Source organism: Brienomyrus brachyistius, chromosome 7 (genome assembly GCF_023856365.1).
Source record: "Brienomyrus brachyistius isolate T26 chromosome 7, BBRACH_0.4, whole genome shotgun sequence".
NCBI classification, from domain to species: domain Eukaryota; kingdom Metazoa; phylum Chordata; class Actinopteri; order Osteoglossiformes; family Mormyridae; genus Brienomyrus; species Brienomyrus brachyistius.
In genome coordinates, this window is record NC_064539.1 from 19406508 (window position 1) to 19422684 (window position 16177).

The 16177-nt window shown below is 39.3% G+C and overlaps 1 protein-coding gene across 5 annotated transcripts in view; it reads right to left on the reverse strand.

Annotated features, from left to right (window-relative positions):
• Nucleotides 1-16177, reverse strand: part of mapk10 (mitogen-activated protein kinase 10) — a 45510-nt gene that overhangs the window by 27985 nt on the left and 1348 nt on the right. For 4 of the 5 annotated variants that reach the window (XM_049020608.1, XM_049020602.1, XM_049020604.1 and 1 more), the window contains exons 2-3: nucleotides 4763-4834; nucleotides 1962-2131 (exon numbers count right to left, since the gene is read on the reverse strand). In XM_049020608.1, the coding sequence (XP_048876565.1) occupies nucleotides 1962-2131; nucleotides 4763-4834 (242 nt within the window). Of the gene's footprint in view, nucleotides 1-1961; nucleotides 2132-4735; nucleotides 4835-16177 lie in introns of all 5 variants that reach the window. The other variant, XM_049020603.1, reaches the window with a different exon arrangement.

Here is a 16177-nt window from a genome sequence, read left to right on the forward strand (position 1 = left end):
TCTATTTTCTATACTGTAACATTAAGATAGACTGCACTGCATTCTGTATTCTGCATTTTATTTTTTGGAAACCAGTGTTTTCAGTTTTAATGTGGCTTAGGCTCCATTTAACCAGCCATAATAATTTCATGTATTTACTTTTTTCCAGATACTTTTGGATTAGATAAAACCATAATTGCTCCAAAAATAGTTTTATAGCTCCAATCACGCTAATGCAAACTAAAAGGAATGTTTCTAGCTTTTACAGAAAAAGCCTTTCCGAGAAAAATAGTAACATTTCTGCTTTATTTTTGCCATTTGATCCATCGTTTCCGTCATTTGTTCAGTCATTTTTCCAGGACCACTTATGCAGGTTATGGTAGAGTCACTAGACCCTGTCCCAGAATGCAGAGGTATATCTGTAGGGGGAGTAACTGTTTATTGTGCCCCCCCCCCCCCCCCAACACCAGTTCACCTAAACTGTCTTTGTATTATGGAAGGAAACCAGAGAATATGCAAAATCCACAGACAGACAGAAAACCAGGTACTGATTCTTAATTTTCGAGCTTTTGCCCAGACCTTGGTACAATTGCAATCTTTGATCTTAGCCAAACCAGAAGTCTGACTGCAGTTTTTCTAAGTGCTGGTTTCCAACATCTTGACTGCTGGATCCTTGCTGACGATTGTTACTAGGAGATAAAAGCGTTCTATGACGTTGACGTCTTCACTACCCACACGAAGGTTACCTGCCAGTCCTCTGCTTATATTGTCTGCATTCTTCACATTTTTACTTTTATTTTTTACATAACTTCCATTACTTTATCATAAGCAATATTCTACTTTAAGGTCTAGACGTATGGTGCTGTATAGGTGTGTATCCTTGTATGTCTCCCTTGCTGATCTGGAAAAAGTTTCTCCATTCTGAATGTGGCTTCTTGTCCAGGGTGAAAATTCTCCTTCAAAGCAATCAGATGCTCCAGGGGACCCATTTTTCTAAGAACATTCCATAGTTTAACAAGTTCCTGGTATTTCTCCTTTTTTGATTACCCATCATGCATCGGCAGAGCCATCTGTTGTTCCTCCTCCTTTCCTGATACCAGAAAACATTTTCTGTGTAGATTTCTGAATGCGTTCTAACATCTTGCTGACATGTAATATGAGGAATATAAACAAGAGCTTGCATCCTCTGTCAGGTCTCCTTTCTTTGATGTTGGAATATAAAACAATCCTATATATCCATCCTTTTACATTCAACGCTTAGAGTCAGCAGGGCTATGAACATCAACTACAAAAATATTACATAGGCTTTTTCATTCTCCAAAATCAATTTCAGAGGAAGTAATTCAGGTAAGATGTTTTACCCACTGAAAAATAGCATTTCAGAAACACGTCTGGGATTTTCAAGCACTAAAACATTGAGAGTCTATGGAAAATGCCACTACGAAACAAAAAACATACAGTCAGTGACAGTTTTGTTGCCAAAAACACAATGTTAATGAAAGAGGTCAGAGGAGAATGGCCAGAATCATTAAAGGGAAGCCAGAAAGTACAAAACATCACTTCAGCATGACACTATCCACATAATATATATAATAATATGCCTCTAAAATGAATCCATGCCTGAAAGATTCCAAGATGCTCTGGAGCCAAAAGCTGTATTAGTTAATCATGCCTAATAAATTGGCTACTCGGTGTGCAAACCAAAAAACAAAAAGATTTCAATCTATTATTGAATTTCAATCAAATCATGCCTCTGCTCCGTGTGTGAGAATTTTGAATGACTTCTTCCTGCATTGCTTGGGATTTTTGTGAACACTCTAGTTTGGCTAACAGATGTCTTGAATTTGCTTATAGGATGTGTCCTGCGATGGACTGACATCCACTCCAGACGTGCACAGTGTGCCAATGCTGCCTGGATTAAACTCCAGCACCCGCGCCAACCACAACCAGGATAATCGGTCAGAAGAAGACTGGATACTCACCAGACGATTCCCTGAGCTCCAGAACCTATAGGCTTTAGATTCTGGTACCGTTTGAGAACTGTGAAGGTAGAATCTCCAACTTCGACACTGTAGAACTGGTTGTCCACTTTGCTTTTGCTCATATTGTAATGCTTGGCGATGTATGACACATCCACTTGTTTCCCAAATCCCTGGGGAAGCCGAGGAAAAATGTAAAATATTACATTTTACGTATCACAAATAAAATCAATTGATCGACATTATTAAATATTCCGGAGACCACTGTCTGACAATATGATAATGTTATAAGATTACAATGTACAAATGAAATCCAGAATATACCAGAATATACCATTACTGTCAACAAGTTATGGAAGAAAACCCTATGTAGACAACAGAAGGACATCTCTCGGGTAATGATTTACAGGTGCCAAGTAATCAGGAATAATGACAATGATGAACATTTACTAGGTTATAATCCTGGCCTAAGTATCTAAATTTTGTAATCTATTATAATAGTGAGTAGAAATTACTGCCACCAAGGTCACCTATGAAAAGCATGTAATTGGAATAGCCTTCAAAAACAGGAGAACAATGGAAAGACTGAAACTAGTCCAATGTTGTGCATGACCCAACAATATCAGTTTGATTTTGTAGACACCCCTTCAATATCACAGTTATATGGATTCATGTCACAAAAACCTATATGGAAAAAGAAGAAACTGACGAGTTTTATGATGCATTTTATGTTCAGACAGAAATGCAAGCATGCAAATGTGCAAACAAGATATTTTCCTGGTGATTGGAGACCGGAATACCAAAGTCAAAGAAAGGTGGACAATGAAGGAGCAGGTCAGGATGAATATTGACACCATAGAACTTTGCTGCTGGAGAAGACTGTGTCATGGACCACGAGGAAAACAAACAAGTAGGGAGTTGATTAAATCAAGTCTGAGCTTTTACTTGGACCACAAATGAACTGCCTGAGTTGTTTTATTTTTGATATATTATGAAAACGATCCAGTCTATCAGAAAAAGGTTGTAATGCTCAGAAATTTGAAGGTAAAAAGATGAAGCAAAAAGTCAGCGACAAGATGGATGCACTCAGTCATCATAAGAATGAGCAGGGCTTTGAGAAGCTGTAAGACATGGATGGAAGATTTCAGAAATTTCTCACGGAACGCCATTCATACAGTTGCTAGGAGTCATAAACTCGATGACACCTAATAATTTTTCTCTACAACAGTGATTCACCCAACACATTGTCTCCGACAAATCAACAAAAATGAGAAAGTTACTTTTATGTAATTTTTGAAAATGAACTTTCTGTTACCGGAAATTAACCAAAAATAATTAATGACTTAAGTCTACTGAAATTGTCTGCATAAATGAATGGCAGCCATAACAATAAAGCTGTCCATCAAAGGAATATGCGACACAGAAACCTTTGTCAGCCCATCAATACTTGTATACTATGTATTCATTATTTATACAGAATTTCATCCAGAATTCATGTGTGGGCATTTCCTTTGTTCGCTTCTTTGTTCATCAGTCATCCAGTCAGTCACTTACAGCTTATCCTTCCTTCATTATTAACATCCTTGCTGAGTTTCAAAGAGGAACATAAGACATTCCATTTTAGAAATAGTTTAGCTGCAGTGAATGTTTGATCTTAAAGGGGCCAGCGAACCAGGTACACAAGGATTAACTCAATTGTAGTGATACATCTTGGTGGTTCGATTAAAATGTACCATTCCTGTATTTGGCTCTGTACAGACTTTGATGATATTTGAGGGTTTATTTTCAACATTTCATAGCAGTATAGAATTACATGTACACATAAATCCAGCAAAAATGATACTTAAATGGATAGCATTAACATTTTATTGAAATAATCAAAAGCATGGGGTATTTTTGAAATGGGCTGCAAATATAGTAATTTTCTGCTTGAGAAAGTTAGGCAGCTATTGCCATTTTGGCTGGAGCTCTCTGTCCAGGCAGCAACATAAGGATGCAGCTCTAATTATTGGTGGAAGAACTGGATCCAGCTTCAGCTGCCTGAATGGTGCTGAAGACGCTACCTTCCTGAAACGGAGAATGAATCCAATGGGACTCATTACCCCATCTGTGGGGGTTTCCTCATCCCAACATCCCAATGAAAGCTGCTTTGATAGGCCGTGACTTGATAGGCCGTGACTTGATAGGCCGTGACTCGATAGGCTGTAACCTGATAGGCCGTGACTCGTCTGCCAGGTCCTAAGAAGAGGACACACGGTACTTGACCTCTATCAGACAAAGCATGTAATTCTTTCTATACAAATCTATACAGAAAAATCTGCCTTACAACTGCCTGTCCTGGACAGGGTCGCAGAGAAAATGGGACCTAGTCCGAGGCAGCATAGGGTGATCTTTGGATGGGATGCCTATTAACTGCATGTCTTTGGTGTGTGGGAGATATGGGGAGAACATGGACAATCCACATGCACCGATAAAAGGTGAAATTTTAACCCACAACCCAAAGTATGAGGTAACAGTGCTAGCCACTTTGTAACAAAGAAACATTATTATCCTCATTGTTGTAGATTGTAAGATCTATTAATAAATATCTTCATTCATTTCATTATCTTTCTCATATGTGTTACGTGTAATTTTCAGTTGATGCTTATGGTACAGTACAAATCATTAGGTTATGCCTTTTTTACGCACTAATTAACATCACCTAAACCAATGTGGTTATCTCTGAACATAGACACATTTTTAGGAATAAAAGGAAATGGAAATGATGAATACTGTACCTTTTTTTACCTGTAAGGAACACACACCTGACAAAAGGCAATCTTTACATCCAGGATTGGTTCACTGCAGTAATATAAGAAATGTCGGCTCATAAATACCTGCAGGAGGAAAGGACAAGAAACGTTAAGTGAGTTGGTATTTCTTTAATCTATAATCGTTAAACCCCAATGAATTCGGCTTTTTTTCTGTAACATCTCTAATATCCTCTGTTATATCGCTGTAGAACTTTTGCAGCACTTGCTAAATAGCAAAAAGGCTGCACATGAAAATTCCTACTGGGAAAGACATGACATCCAAGTAACTGAGGAAATATTACTCAGGGTTGTAGCAGCAGATATGTTTGTCTCATAAAGGGCAAACTGGCATGCTAAACATTAGCACTGATATGATGATGAATCAATTTTAAGTATCCCGAGAGCTCAAAATTAAGTCAGGGTAAATAAGAAATACAAGTAGCTGTAATAATAACGCTAAATAATAGACACAGAGCCCAGACGGAAATGAAACGCACAACCCAGGAATCAAACTTCATGGTGCTGTTCACCACACAAACCTTGTTGGCAATATATCACTGTAGATAAAATATTGAGATATTTAAGACTTACAAGCCGCTACTGCATGTAATACACTAAAACAAGAATAATTTATCCTCTTTTTATTACAATATTGTAATAATCAAAAAATACATGTCAATTAAACCTGGAAGATTGTGTTTAACTGTTCCAAATGAAAACCGAAGGCTAAAAGTACTGCTTAAGTTAATAAGCCTTGTGTACGTCAAAATAAAAAAATGACAATGCAAAAATAATTCAAATGAAACCAATAATGTCCAAAAAAGCATATCATACATTTAAAGAGATTTTTGATGATGGTGCTAAAAATGTCAAATGTGTCAGATATTTAGCGGACAGGAGATATTCAGGATTGCACATCTGCCATTCTTCAAAGCATTTTGAAATTCAACAAAACACAATAAATTAAAAAAATATATTAGAAAATGGTAAGAAGCGTGCATGTTTTTTTTTTTTTAAAAAGACTAAAATGTGTTTAAATTCATATTACAAAAAACAAATGAATATTTTAACATTAAACTTTTAAAAAACTAAACACAGGCCTAAGAGTCATGCGAATCATTAATATAGTTAAACATCACGCAATGGTTAAATGCTTCTAGGACAGATAATATAATGAATGATGAAAAATCAATGAAATATTTCTAAAAAAAAATTATTAATAACTTATTACTGACTATGTTAACGGAACATTTTATGTCTATCCCTAGCAACTGCCACAAAGGGATTTTTGTTTTCTTAAAAAAAACCCTTCTACATACGGGCCGCCATGGTCTGCGGAATTCACTCTCATTTGGGAAATTCTGATAATGAGTCTTTTAACAAGGCTCTCAATCAAGCCTCTAATGCTTCACTGCCAAGGAGACGTCACACTAAATCTCAGCACTACCCCAGATTTACTCTACTAAACAAACAGTTCCATCCCATTCCGTAAGAGATGTGCATAAAAAATCAATATAGAGCCGTTAATTTCATAATTATACACATAAACTGAAAAAAACTGAATACATTTCCACTAACTGCCACTGGCTACATTTCAATCCCAATCAAAGTGAAGTTCATCAATTAATTGTTACACATAACAGACACAATAGAACTGGAAAGAGGCCAATAAGATAAACATAATCTAGGGCCATATTCCAATAAACAGAATCATAAATGAACCATAAACATAAATGCATATTACTTAATAATAATAATCGATTTACAGAGTGTAAATAACAAATAATAAAAAATTTGTAAAAACAAAATAGAACTTCATAGAAATCACCCAAAATGGCCACAGTGCAGCTTTGTTCAGTAATATTACGTCCAGAGCAGCCAAGAAATTTTACTGTCTTTATAATCTTGCATTCTCATTAAACCGAACAGTCTGTTAATTTCATTTCAGTCACTAAAAGAGTGCATCTGTTGTGAATGTTTTGCAAATTCTTCAAGCAGTGTGGCTGCCACAGTTTAGTCTTTTGCTAACAAATTAGACGTTTTTTGGATTTCAGTTGAAGTTTTCTCATCCTGTTGGAATGTGGCACAAGTGCCTGAAGGAATCATGGTGTTATTGGAGAAGCAGCCATAGAAAATAATCAGCTGCAATAGCATCGTTATTTGTTATCAAGCTATAAGACAACTGATAAGAACTCAGCTGACTTCACCTTGTTTAAGATCACCAACCACATGCATAATTTCGCAGGTGAATTGCTGATCTTAAATATGAAATTTTGCCAGGTTGCAATTTAATATTCGGAACCTCAAGCATTTTTCAACATTCTCCTTTTCTTTGTTTGTTTTCACTTCAGTAAATGATAATATATCTTATTCTGCGGATAACCATAATTTGAAAGCATTTCACTCAACCACGAATGAATTCAATAATACAGACTGAAAAATAAGTATAATTCAGCATGATTGTGTGGCAAATACAAACGATGTACAACACGCAGAGTTTACAAGAGCATAACTATGAGTCATGGTACTGCTGAAAGTTCTCAGCAACATATTTTGCTTCCACCTTATTGTCTAAATGAGACAGTATTATAAATCTGTTACCTAGTTCACCTGAACTTGTCTGCAACAGATATTTTATGGCGACAGATGGTACAGATTGCAATTATCCGTGAAATGTGAAACTTATTAAGTGTGGCTCTCATTTCCAATACAAATAGACCTATACCTTTCCTGAACATGGAACGCCGACTGTGCAATTTAAGCTTCATACTTGAAGTCTAACGTAACAGACAAGCCAGCTTAAGTCACTCTGAGAACTTATGAGAAAGATATTACATGTCATTTCAAACATCACATTTCTCCTCATATTTAATTAAACAATATGCATCCCCTTCAAAAGGGGAAAATAAATCAAAAATCCACAACAGTCATATGAAAAAAATACATACATATCAAGAAAAGAACATCTAAAAGAACATCTAATCAACATACTTTCATGTAATATTAAAGTCACTTAAAATGTATTCAGAGCAGGGACGGATTATGGGTTGTGTGGGACCCTGAGCAAAACGTTTGCGAGGCCTCACCGGCTTCACCACCACCACCACCACCACCACCACCAGCAGCACCACCACCACAACCACCACAATTCAAGGGCCCTTGGCAGCCAAACGCCCTCCCTATAGGGTCAGGGGCCCTTGTAGGCAGAGGATCAAAGAATGTAGGCCCTCTAAAATAGACAAACAAAAATACATTGTTGATAAGTGTTGCAAATTGTTTTGGGCTAGGGGCCCCACAGGCCCCCTGCACCCCAAGGGCCCCTGGGCAGCGGCCCCGCTGGCCCGGTCCGTAATCCGTTCCTGATTCAGAGGGACAAACAACGTGACATAAGGCTTCTGCACATTTATAGGGACAATAGACCTAACAGGAGTGGAAAAAAGGAATAAAAATAAAGAATTAAGAGAAAACAAATCATTTTGATTTTTTAAAAAGCAACATGGGTTGCAAATGCTATGAAGGTGTTGGGAATCTTTTTCCTGGAAGAAGGTGGTGAACAATTTGCCCCGAATCGAGCCTGATCTTCTAATGCAGGGGCACCGTCCGCCTGGAGCAGCAGTGTCGCAGAGCACGCGCTAACGCTAAGGGAAGTGACGCATTAGCAGGCGCCTGTGGGACGAGTGGCCGAGCGGCGACTGCAGCAACACAGACAGCAGCCACCTGCCGAAACTTCAGCACCACTGTTCTGGACAGCCGGTCGGCACATGGCTGTGGGGCGCCACTCCGGACGCAGCACGGTTGCCGATGACTGACTGCACCAGCTGCACCATTTTTCTAAAACTGCTGCCTAGACACTGCTAGGGCAAACTGGCTTCTACTGTCTGACTCACAGGCTGTGTTCTCATATTTGATCTCATGTTATTATCTCTTCCCCTTTCTTCAGGATAAAATCGCTAATTATTATCTCTCCCTCCTCCATACTGCTTTCCCCTTCTTTCGCGGAAATTTTTTTTGCCTCCACTGGGGCCACGCCCCATGAAACTACCTTCGCTTGTGTCTGTTTATGCTCACGCCCCACCACAGAAGTGGAGAGTCACCTAATGTCATATTTTTGGACTGTGGCGGATACCAGCACTGCAGGACGCAGGAAGAACAGACCTACTTCGGAGGAATCGAGCCCGCTGTCCTGGGGTGCTATTCGGCCAGCCACTGCACTACCAGAATTTACTGTGCTTGACATGGCGATGATTTTAAAATTCACAATACAAACAATATATATAATATACTTCGTAGAAATAAATATCTAACTAAAAGATACTCCCTAAACGTACTCCACGGTGAACAGAACGGCAGCTGGGCGATCACATCCCGTCTTCCACTCTGACTTCCATGCAAACATAACCCTTAGCAACTCTTCCTTGTTAGTTTAGCATTCGCCTGTATTTAAAGTGATTGCTTTATTTCTGTCTGTGGTGAATTTTCTGATTTTAATGAACGGGATTCTTAAAAATCTGACAGCAGAAACAAATTTGGCAATATTTTGGTATTTGATATTTATTTGCAAAGTTCTCATGCTGCTAAGAGAGAATGCAGGGTTTGAGCAGACGCTTGTTGTATCGCCTCGATCCGTCCCGCTTTCAAGGTTCAGAAATATATTCTTAATGATCTTAATGATAATTAAATACTTTTATGTGACAAGGGAAAAAATAATTTGGCATCAAAATACAAGACACGACCTTAATATTGATTTTAATATTGGAGTGACCGAGATACACGTTAATCTAATGCTATTTCATGTAATCTATCCAGATACTAAATTAATACTACGGATTCATTCAACCAACTTCCAACAATGCCAACTGATCCTAGGAGAACAAGGGGCACAAGGCTGGAGCGTTACCCTCAGCGGTATTGCAGGCAATCTCAGGGAGCGTACACAAAAGGCAATTTAAAGATGCCGTCTGGCCAAAAAGCATGACTTTAGACTCGGGTAGGAAACCCGAGTATCCCCAGTAACCCACAAGATATGGGCAGAGAATAAACCCTGCAAACACACAATGTGGACTTTTTCTCATAATTAAAGTTTGAGATGTTTCAACGAACCATAATCTGTCTGTTATTATGCTGTTGGCCCTTTGATGAAATATGACACATCCACATACAAAACTGCACTTTAATATTTGTAAGCAAATAAAATTTAAACGACAGACCACTCCGCAAAGCCATGCATCATCCATTCGACCCTAAAGAGGCAAAACATAGTAGCTATGTTGACCGTAAATCTAAGACAATGGGGCATCATTATTTTTTGACTGTCTGCACATATGTATAGCAAACCTAAAAGTCTTTATGCGTAATTCTGAACTGAACAAACACTGTCTGTATTGTGTGCTACTAATTTGAATTAAATTTGTTTTAACATGCACACACCAGTAGTATCAAACACACTACATGCGTTTGAAGACATGTGCTACACTTTTGCACAGTATAATATATTTCTAACATGCCTGGATAGGGACAAAAAAATGATAGTTTACACTACAAAGGAACCTCAAAACTTTGAGTAGAGCCTCACTTACATGACATTTCAGATAAAGAAAATAAATTCATGCAAATAATTCTGATATAAACTCATGCACATACTTCGCAATTGGAATTAAGCTTTTACTAGAAGGAACATCAGTGTTTTCACTCATATAATGTTAATACTCATCAATATACCGAAAATTATATGCACAAATTCACATAACTATCTTTCATTGCTTACATATTACAGAATTTGAGACTCTAGTAACGGAACTCCTGCTGTGCATTTATTTCAACGAAATGAACGAATGGAACTTTTTTCTTATTTTTCAGTCAGGTAAAAACCTTAAATATTTAATGAACAGAAACAGTTCTGTTTACACAGAATGATTGAAAGTAACTGCAGGGTTCAGTAGCTGTAACTATGACATAATTGCTTTTATTAAATTTCAGGATTCATGGCAGTTTTTACATTCAATTAATAACTGATGTTATTAACAACAAAATAGGTATTCAGTAGATAATATTAAAATCCGTAATGAAGCTAAGTTGATGTAACCAGCCCTCTGATACAATTGTGACTGCAACACTCAACATGACCTTCTGTATTATGAGAGCAATGTTTTAAGAAATGAAAATTGGCAGAAATTAATATTCTCAAATAAACCTGGAAAGCAGACTGTAATCTGTGATTTTAACTCTATAAAAGCGTAATGTACAGAGTGCGGTGAATATGAAGTTATGGTGTCAGCAGAGTCTAGATTTGACACTCAGCCAAGCACTTTCACTACGCCCAGCTCAGCTTTCCCACTCCTTTCTTCACTGAAATATCGAGATCACCAGTTTCTAATTAATCCACAGACACATACGCCCTCTTATTCCCTTTGAACTTGAGCAGAGACTCAGGACCCAGCGATACTTTGTTAAGATTCAAGAGCAGCATGCAGGGGGCGGGGGGGGGGGGGGGGGGGGGGATGCTACCTCCACCAGGCTGAAAGTTCCTGCATTTCTTAATGGAAAATAGAAGTTTACTTTACCAGTCAATATTCACCAGTAGGACCTCCTCTCCCTCTACAGCTGCATTAATTGACTCAGGACCTATTGGGGATTTCAGAGATGTTCATATTGCTAAGCAGTGAGGTTGTCTCTCTCCAATGATCAATTCCCCCTTGAAGGTCATCACCCTGGATAAACATCCCCCGGGAATTGGTAAGATTATCCATTGAACAAATCCGCTAAAATGTCTGGTAGTGGCTATTCACCCAGAAGCAGTCCAGTTGCTCGAACTCTTGTCACCCATAATGTCAGCATTATGTCAGCAAAAACACTGAACATGGTGCCCCTCTGTTTATGCCTGGAAAGCCCTGACACAGCACCAGGGGATAATGTACCAGCTGAATATCAAGAGCTCCGGGTTATATTCAGTAAAACAAAGGCGGCTTCGCCACCTCCAAACCAACCCTGGGACTTCTCCATTGAATGTCTCCCTTCTTGCTTCCTCAAAGCTGAATTTATCCATTGTCTCATCCTCAATCTCACTCTCTTGAATGGTATATTGATGAAGCCCACAGACCCACGATAATCTGCCCCTCTACCTCTGCTTCTGCATTTTTCTTTGCAGAACAGAAGGATGACATCCTTTGCCTCTGCATCAACAATCAAAATCTCAGTTACACCATAGTAACGTAATATTACCCACCGCCCTGATCCAAGCAGCACTTGGACAGGTCCATGTTGCTACCATATTCACCAAAATGGATCTCAATGGTGCATATATAAATTATCACCATTAGGGGGCACTACAAATATTTAGTAATGCCATACGCACACAATAAATAACTCCTTTATGTTGCAGTCATTTCTGAATACAATATTCTGTGGCCCAGATGACTGATTTGAAATGGCAATAAACAAATATCTTGATTTACTCCACAAACTTGTCTTAACTTCGAGACCAAGTCAAACAGGTTCTCCAGTTTTAGTGACAATGATCTGTACATAGAGGCTGAAAAGTGCAAATTCCATGTGAAGACAATGCCTTTCCTTCATTATGTTCTACGCCTGGAGGCAGTAGAGACGAAGGACAGTAAGGTGAATGTGTTTTTTTTGATAAACCCATGTCAAAGTCAGTCAAGGAGATGTAGGGCCTTGCAACCTTCTGTTTGAGGTTCATATGAAATTTCAATAATGGCAGGACACTTCACACTGCTAATTAGGAAGTAGCCTAGGACAGTGTTACCCAACCTGGTCCTCAGAGACTCACAGATGGTTCACACTTTTGCTCCTTCCCAGGTCCCTGCCAGACAGCCCACATTTTTGCTCCCTCCCGTGGACTGACTGTGGATCCCTCAGGACCAGATTGGGAAACACTACCCTAGAACACTGATCGGGACAAAGTCCACACATAAAGCACTGACTCCACTGAGAGCCATGTTTACTTCAACCCAATCAGAAGCTTCTCTTAGGAGCAGATGTGGACATTCCTGGTGTAGGAGTGGGTGCTGTATTTTCTAAACAGCAGGCTGATCCTCCTAAGCTACATACATGTTCACATTAATCACCAACTTACATTCACAGAAACTGCTTGCTATAAAATGGCATTAAAAGACTAAACTTAACCCCCGATGGTCATCCTTGTTTCACCCGTTTCCAGTTCATCTAGAGCAGGGGTAGCAATCTTATCTGCAAAGGGCCGGTGTGTGTGCAGGTTTTCACTGCGACTCCCTAATTATATTACTAATTAGAGGACTGATTGGCTGAAGAGTCCTCACACCTGGGTTTCAACAGCTGACCCAAAGGTTGTCCCAAAAAGCCACATACACATCGGCCCTTTGTGGATAAGATTGGCCACCCTTGATATACAGACCAAGATCCAAAAATGTAAAAGTGCCTGCGAACCAAGGTTTTGACCTCTTCCTGTGCTGCTACACCAATTAGACACGCGAGAACAGAAATACTCCCTGACTCGCTACAGACAGACACCGATCCCCCAGATATGCCACGTAACAAGTCATTTCTGTCCGCTCCAATCCTTCCTCAGATTATGCAATAGGTCCACGCCCCCTTCACCTCTGGCTACCCTGGGATAATAACACATTTTACAGAACTGGTCTAGAAATTCTTTTTGCCATCTCTTGTCAGTGACATAAGAGAATACATTCTATCCTGTCCTATCTATGCCCAGTCCAAGGCCCTGAAGTGCGCTAAAACCATTACATGTACCTTCTAGGCCCTATTCCCACATAACAATAGACCTTATCGTGGATCTAGCATCTTCTAAACTGTGGAGATTGATTCCCTTTGCAGGTCTCCCAACAGCTCTGGAAATGGCAGAAGCTCTCTTTAAACAGGTCTTCTGATATATATATATTTTTTGGCTCTCCGCAAGACATCGTCTTAGATCAGGGTCAATAATTTACCCTAGGAAAGCTCTCTGTGAGTGTTTCAGAGCCAATCTGAGCTAAAGTCTGGTTAACAACCTCAGACCAACAGGCAAAGAGAGTGAGTGAATCTGAAGATCGGGTGTTACCTATAACAGCACTGTTCAGGAAGTCTGACTAATTGAAATAGTTATTTGCCTTGAGCAGAACAGGCTTCAAATTCACTAGCACACACCTTTTGTTTTAGACTACACCCATTCTGGGAGGTGGAGCCAACAGACACCCTAACGGTGAATGACTGGTTCAGGTGGAGCAGCCCAGTCTGGGAAATGGCCCACATCCAACTACAGGGAGCTGTTCCCAATAAAAAGAAAGTTGCTGGCTGCAGATGTCAACTAACAGCTCCATTCAAGCAGGTCAACATGGCTGCCTATGTTCACTAGGCACATCAGACTTTGTCTCCCTTCATCTAAGCCCAGGGATCATCACCCCCATCCAGATCCCTCAACTCAGTAATCTACCAGATGAAGGTGCCTCCTCAATATTAAATCTCCCCAACATTTCATGTCTCCATGCTGAAACTTCCCCCCTATCGTCACACTATCCCCCTACGGTACCTGCTGAGTCTCCTCTGCAACCAAACTTTAGTGGGAGACTCACTCACTCAGTCCTAACTTTGCAGGACTCTAGGTGAAGGAGAGATCGACAGCAGTACTTTACAGACTGGGGGAAGTATGGCCCAGAGGAGCGGTTTTGGTGAATGCAAGAGAATTCCTGGAGCCTTCCCTTTTGAGGTACCCAAATCACCGTGGTCAGCCCCAGTGAGAAGGATGTGGGGGTCACTGTCAACTGACTGGATGACATAAGCAGTCCCTGGGTCAAGAAGGTCAGACTAACAGACAACTTGTACCTATGAACAGCCTATTATTAAAAAATATAGTTAAATGCAATGTTTCATAATAACGAACGTGCTACTTGGTGACGCTCACGAAAACATTGCGACATTTTTGTGGGGGATACAGTACCATATACAGTCACATTTATTATGACTGCATTATTATTATTATTATTATTATTATTATTATTATTATTATTATTATTATTATTATTATTATTATCATTATTATTATTATTATTATTATTATTATTATTATAGGTGGACTCTAACTCTGACTGCCACTATGCCCAGATCTCCCATGTTTGGTCTCACCTGTTTCTAACCCGCCAGCACATATATAGACCTGCACTCTCTGCCTCCCTCTGAAATTCTGTGAGGTCTTGCATGATTGCATGACCATTACTGGCTCTTGTCAGCTTCGCTCGACTGCCTGTCCGCCGATCTGTTTCCATTTACCGACGGATTCAGATTTTTCATTCCTCGTGTAACCTGCTCTGCCTGCCGGTTTCCTGCCCACCTCCTGTTCATTAACTCTGCATTCGTATTACCGCTTACATTGCTTGCCTGCATGGATTGATCTGTTTTCTGGATTTTAACTATAATTGTGGATTGTATTAGAAAAGATGGGATCAAAACGCATCTAATTTTGGATCCTGTTTTCTCATTACAGAAGTGTAATTTTTTGTTAATTATACATTTTCACCCATATAACACTCTACATTCAAACTAAATGAGTGTTTATAGAATTTAATTCCTTTTGAATGACAGTTCACAAAAACTACAATTTGGGGTAATTTAGTTAAAGAATTTTTATAATTTAGTTCACTTACAGCCTACAATTAATGTAAGTGTTTCTATTAATATATTACATATTTTACAAAAGAAAAAAACCTGCATAACATGTACTACAGTATATGGTTTGAAACCCACCTATTAAACTCCCTCTATTAGCTTTATGCTATATATGCTATGGGAGGCACAGTGGTTAGCACTGTTTCCTCACACCCCTGGGTCCAGGGTTCGAGTCGAGGCTCTATGTGTGTGGAGCATGTATGTATGCGTGGATGTTCTCCCCATAGCATTGTGGGGTTTCCTCTGGGTGCTCTGGTCCAAAAACACGCCGAGCCTAACTAGAGCTACCAAATTGCCCATTGGTGTATGTGTGTGAGTGTGCCCTGCGATGGGTTGGTGCCCCATCCTAGCTCGTTCCCTGTCTTGCACCCATAGGCTCCAGACCCCCTGTGACCCTGAATAGGACAGGCAGTTGCAGAGGAGTATTTGCCATGGCCTATTCATAATTTAGGTTAGCACTGTAATTCAGGAGTAGTCATATGTTTGTCTCCCTCCTCTGCATTAAACAGAATGCAAAACTGAAAAAAATCTAACAATATTTAAATGACGAGTATTCATTAATTCTTAATTCCACCTGTATTATGGTCGCCAGAAAAAAAAACAACTAAACATCAAATATAACACGTAGCAGTGGGGAGTAACTGTGAAACGTAATGTACTCGATAGAGCTTGCTAACAAATACACGAATTAACAACCATCAGGTGACGGCTACAGCTTTGCAACGATAGAAAAAGTAATTTCGTATTACCCTTTTAACGTTAGTTGCAATTATT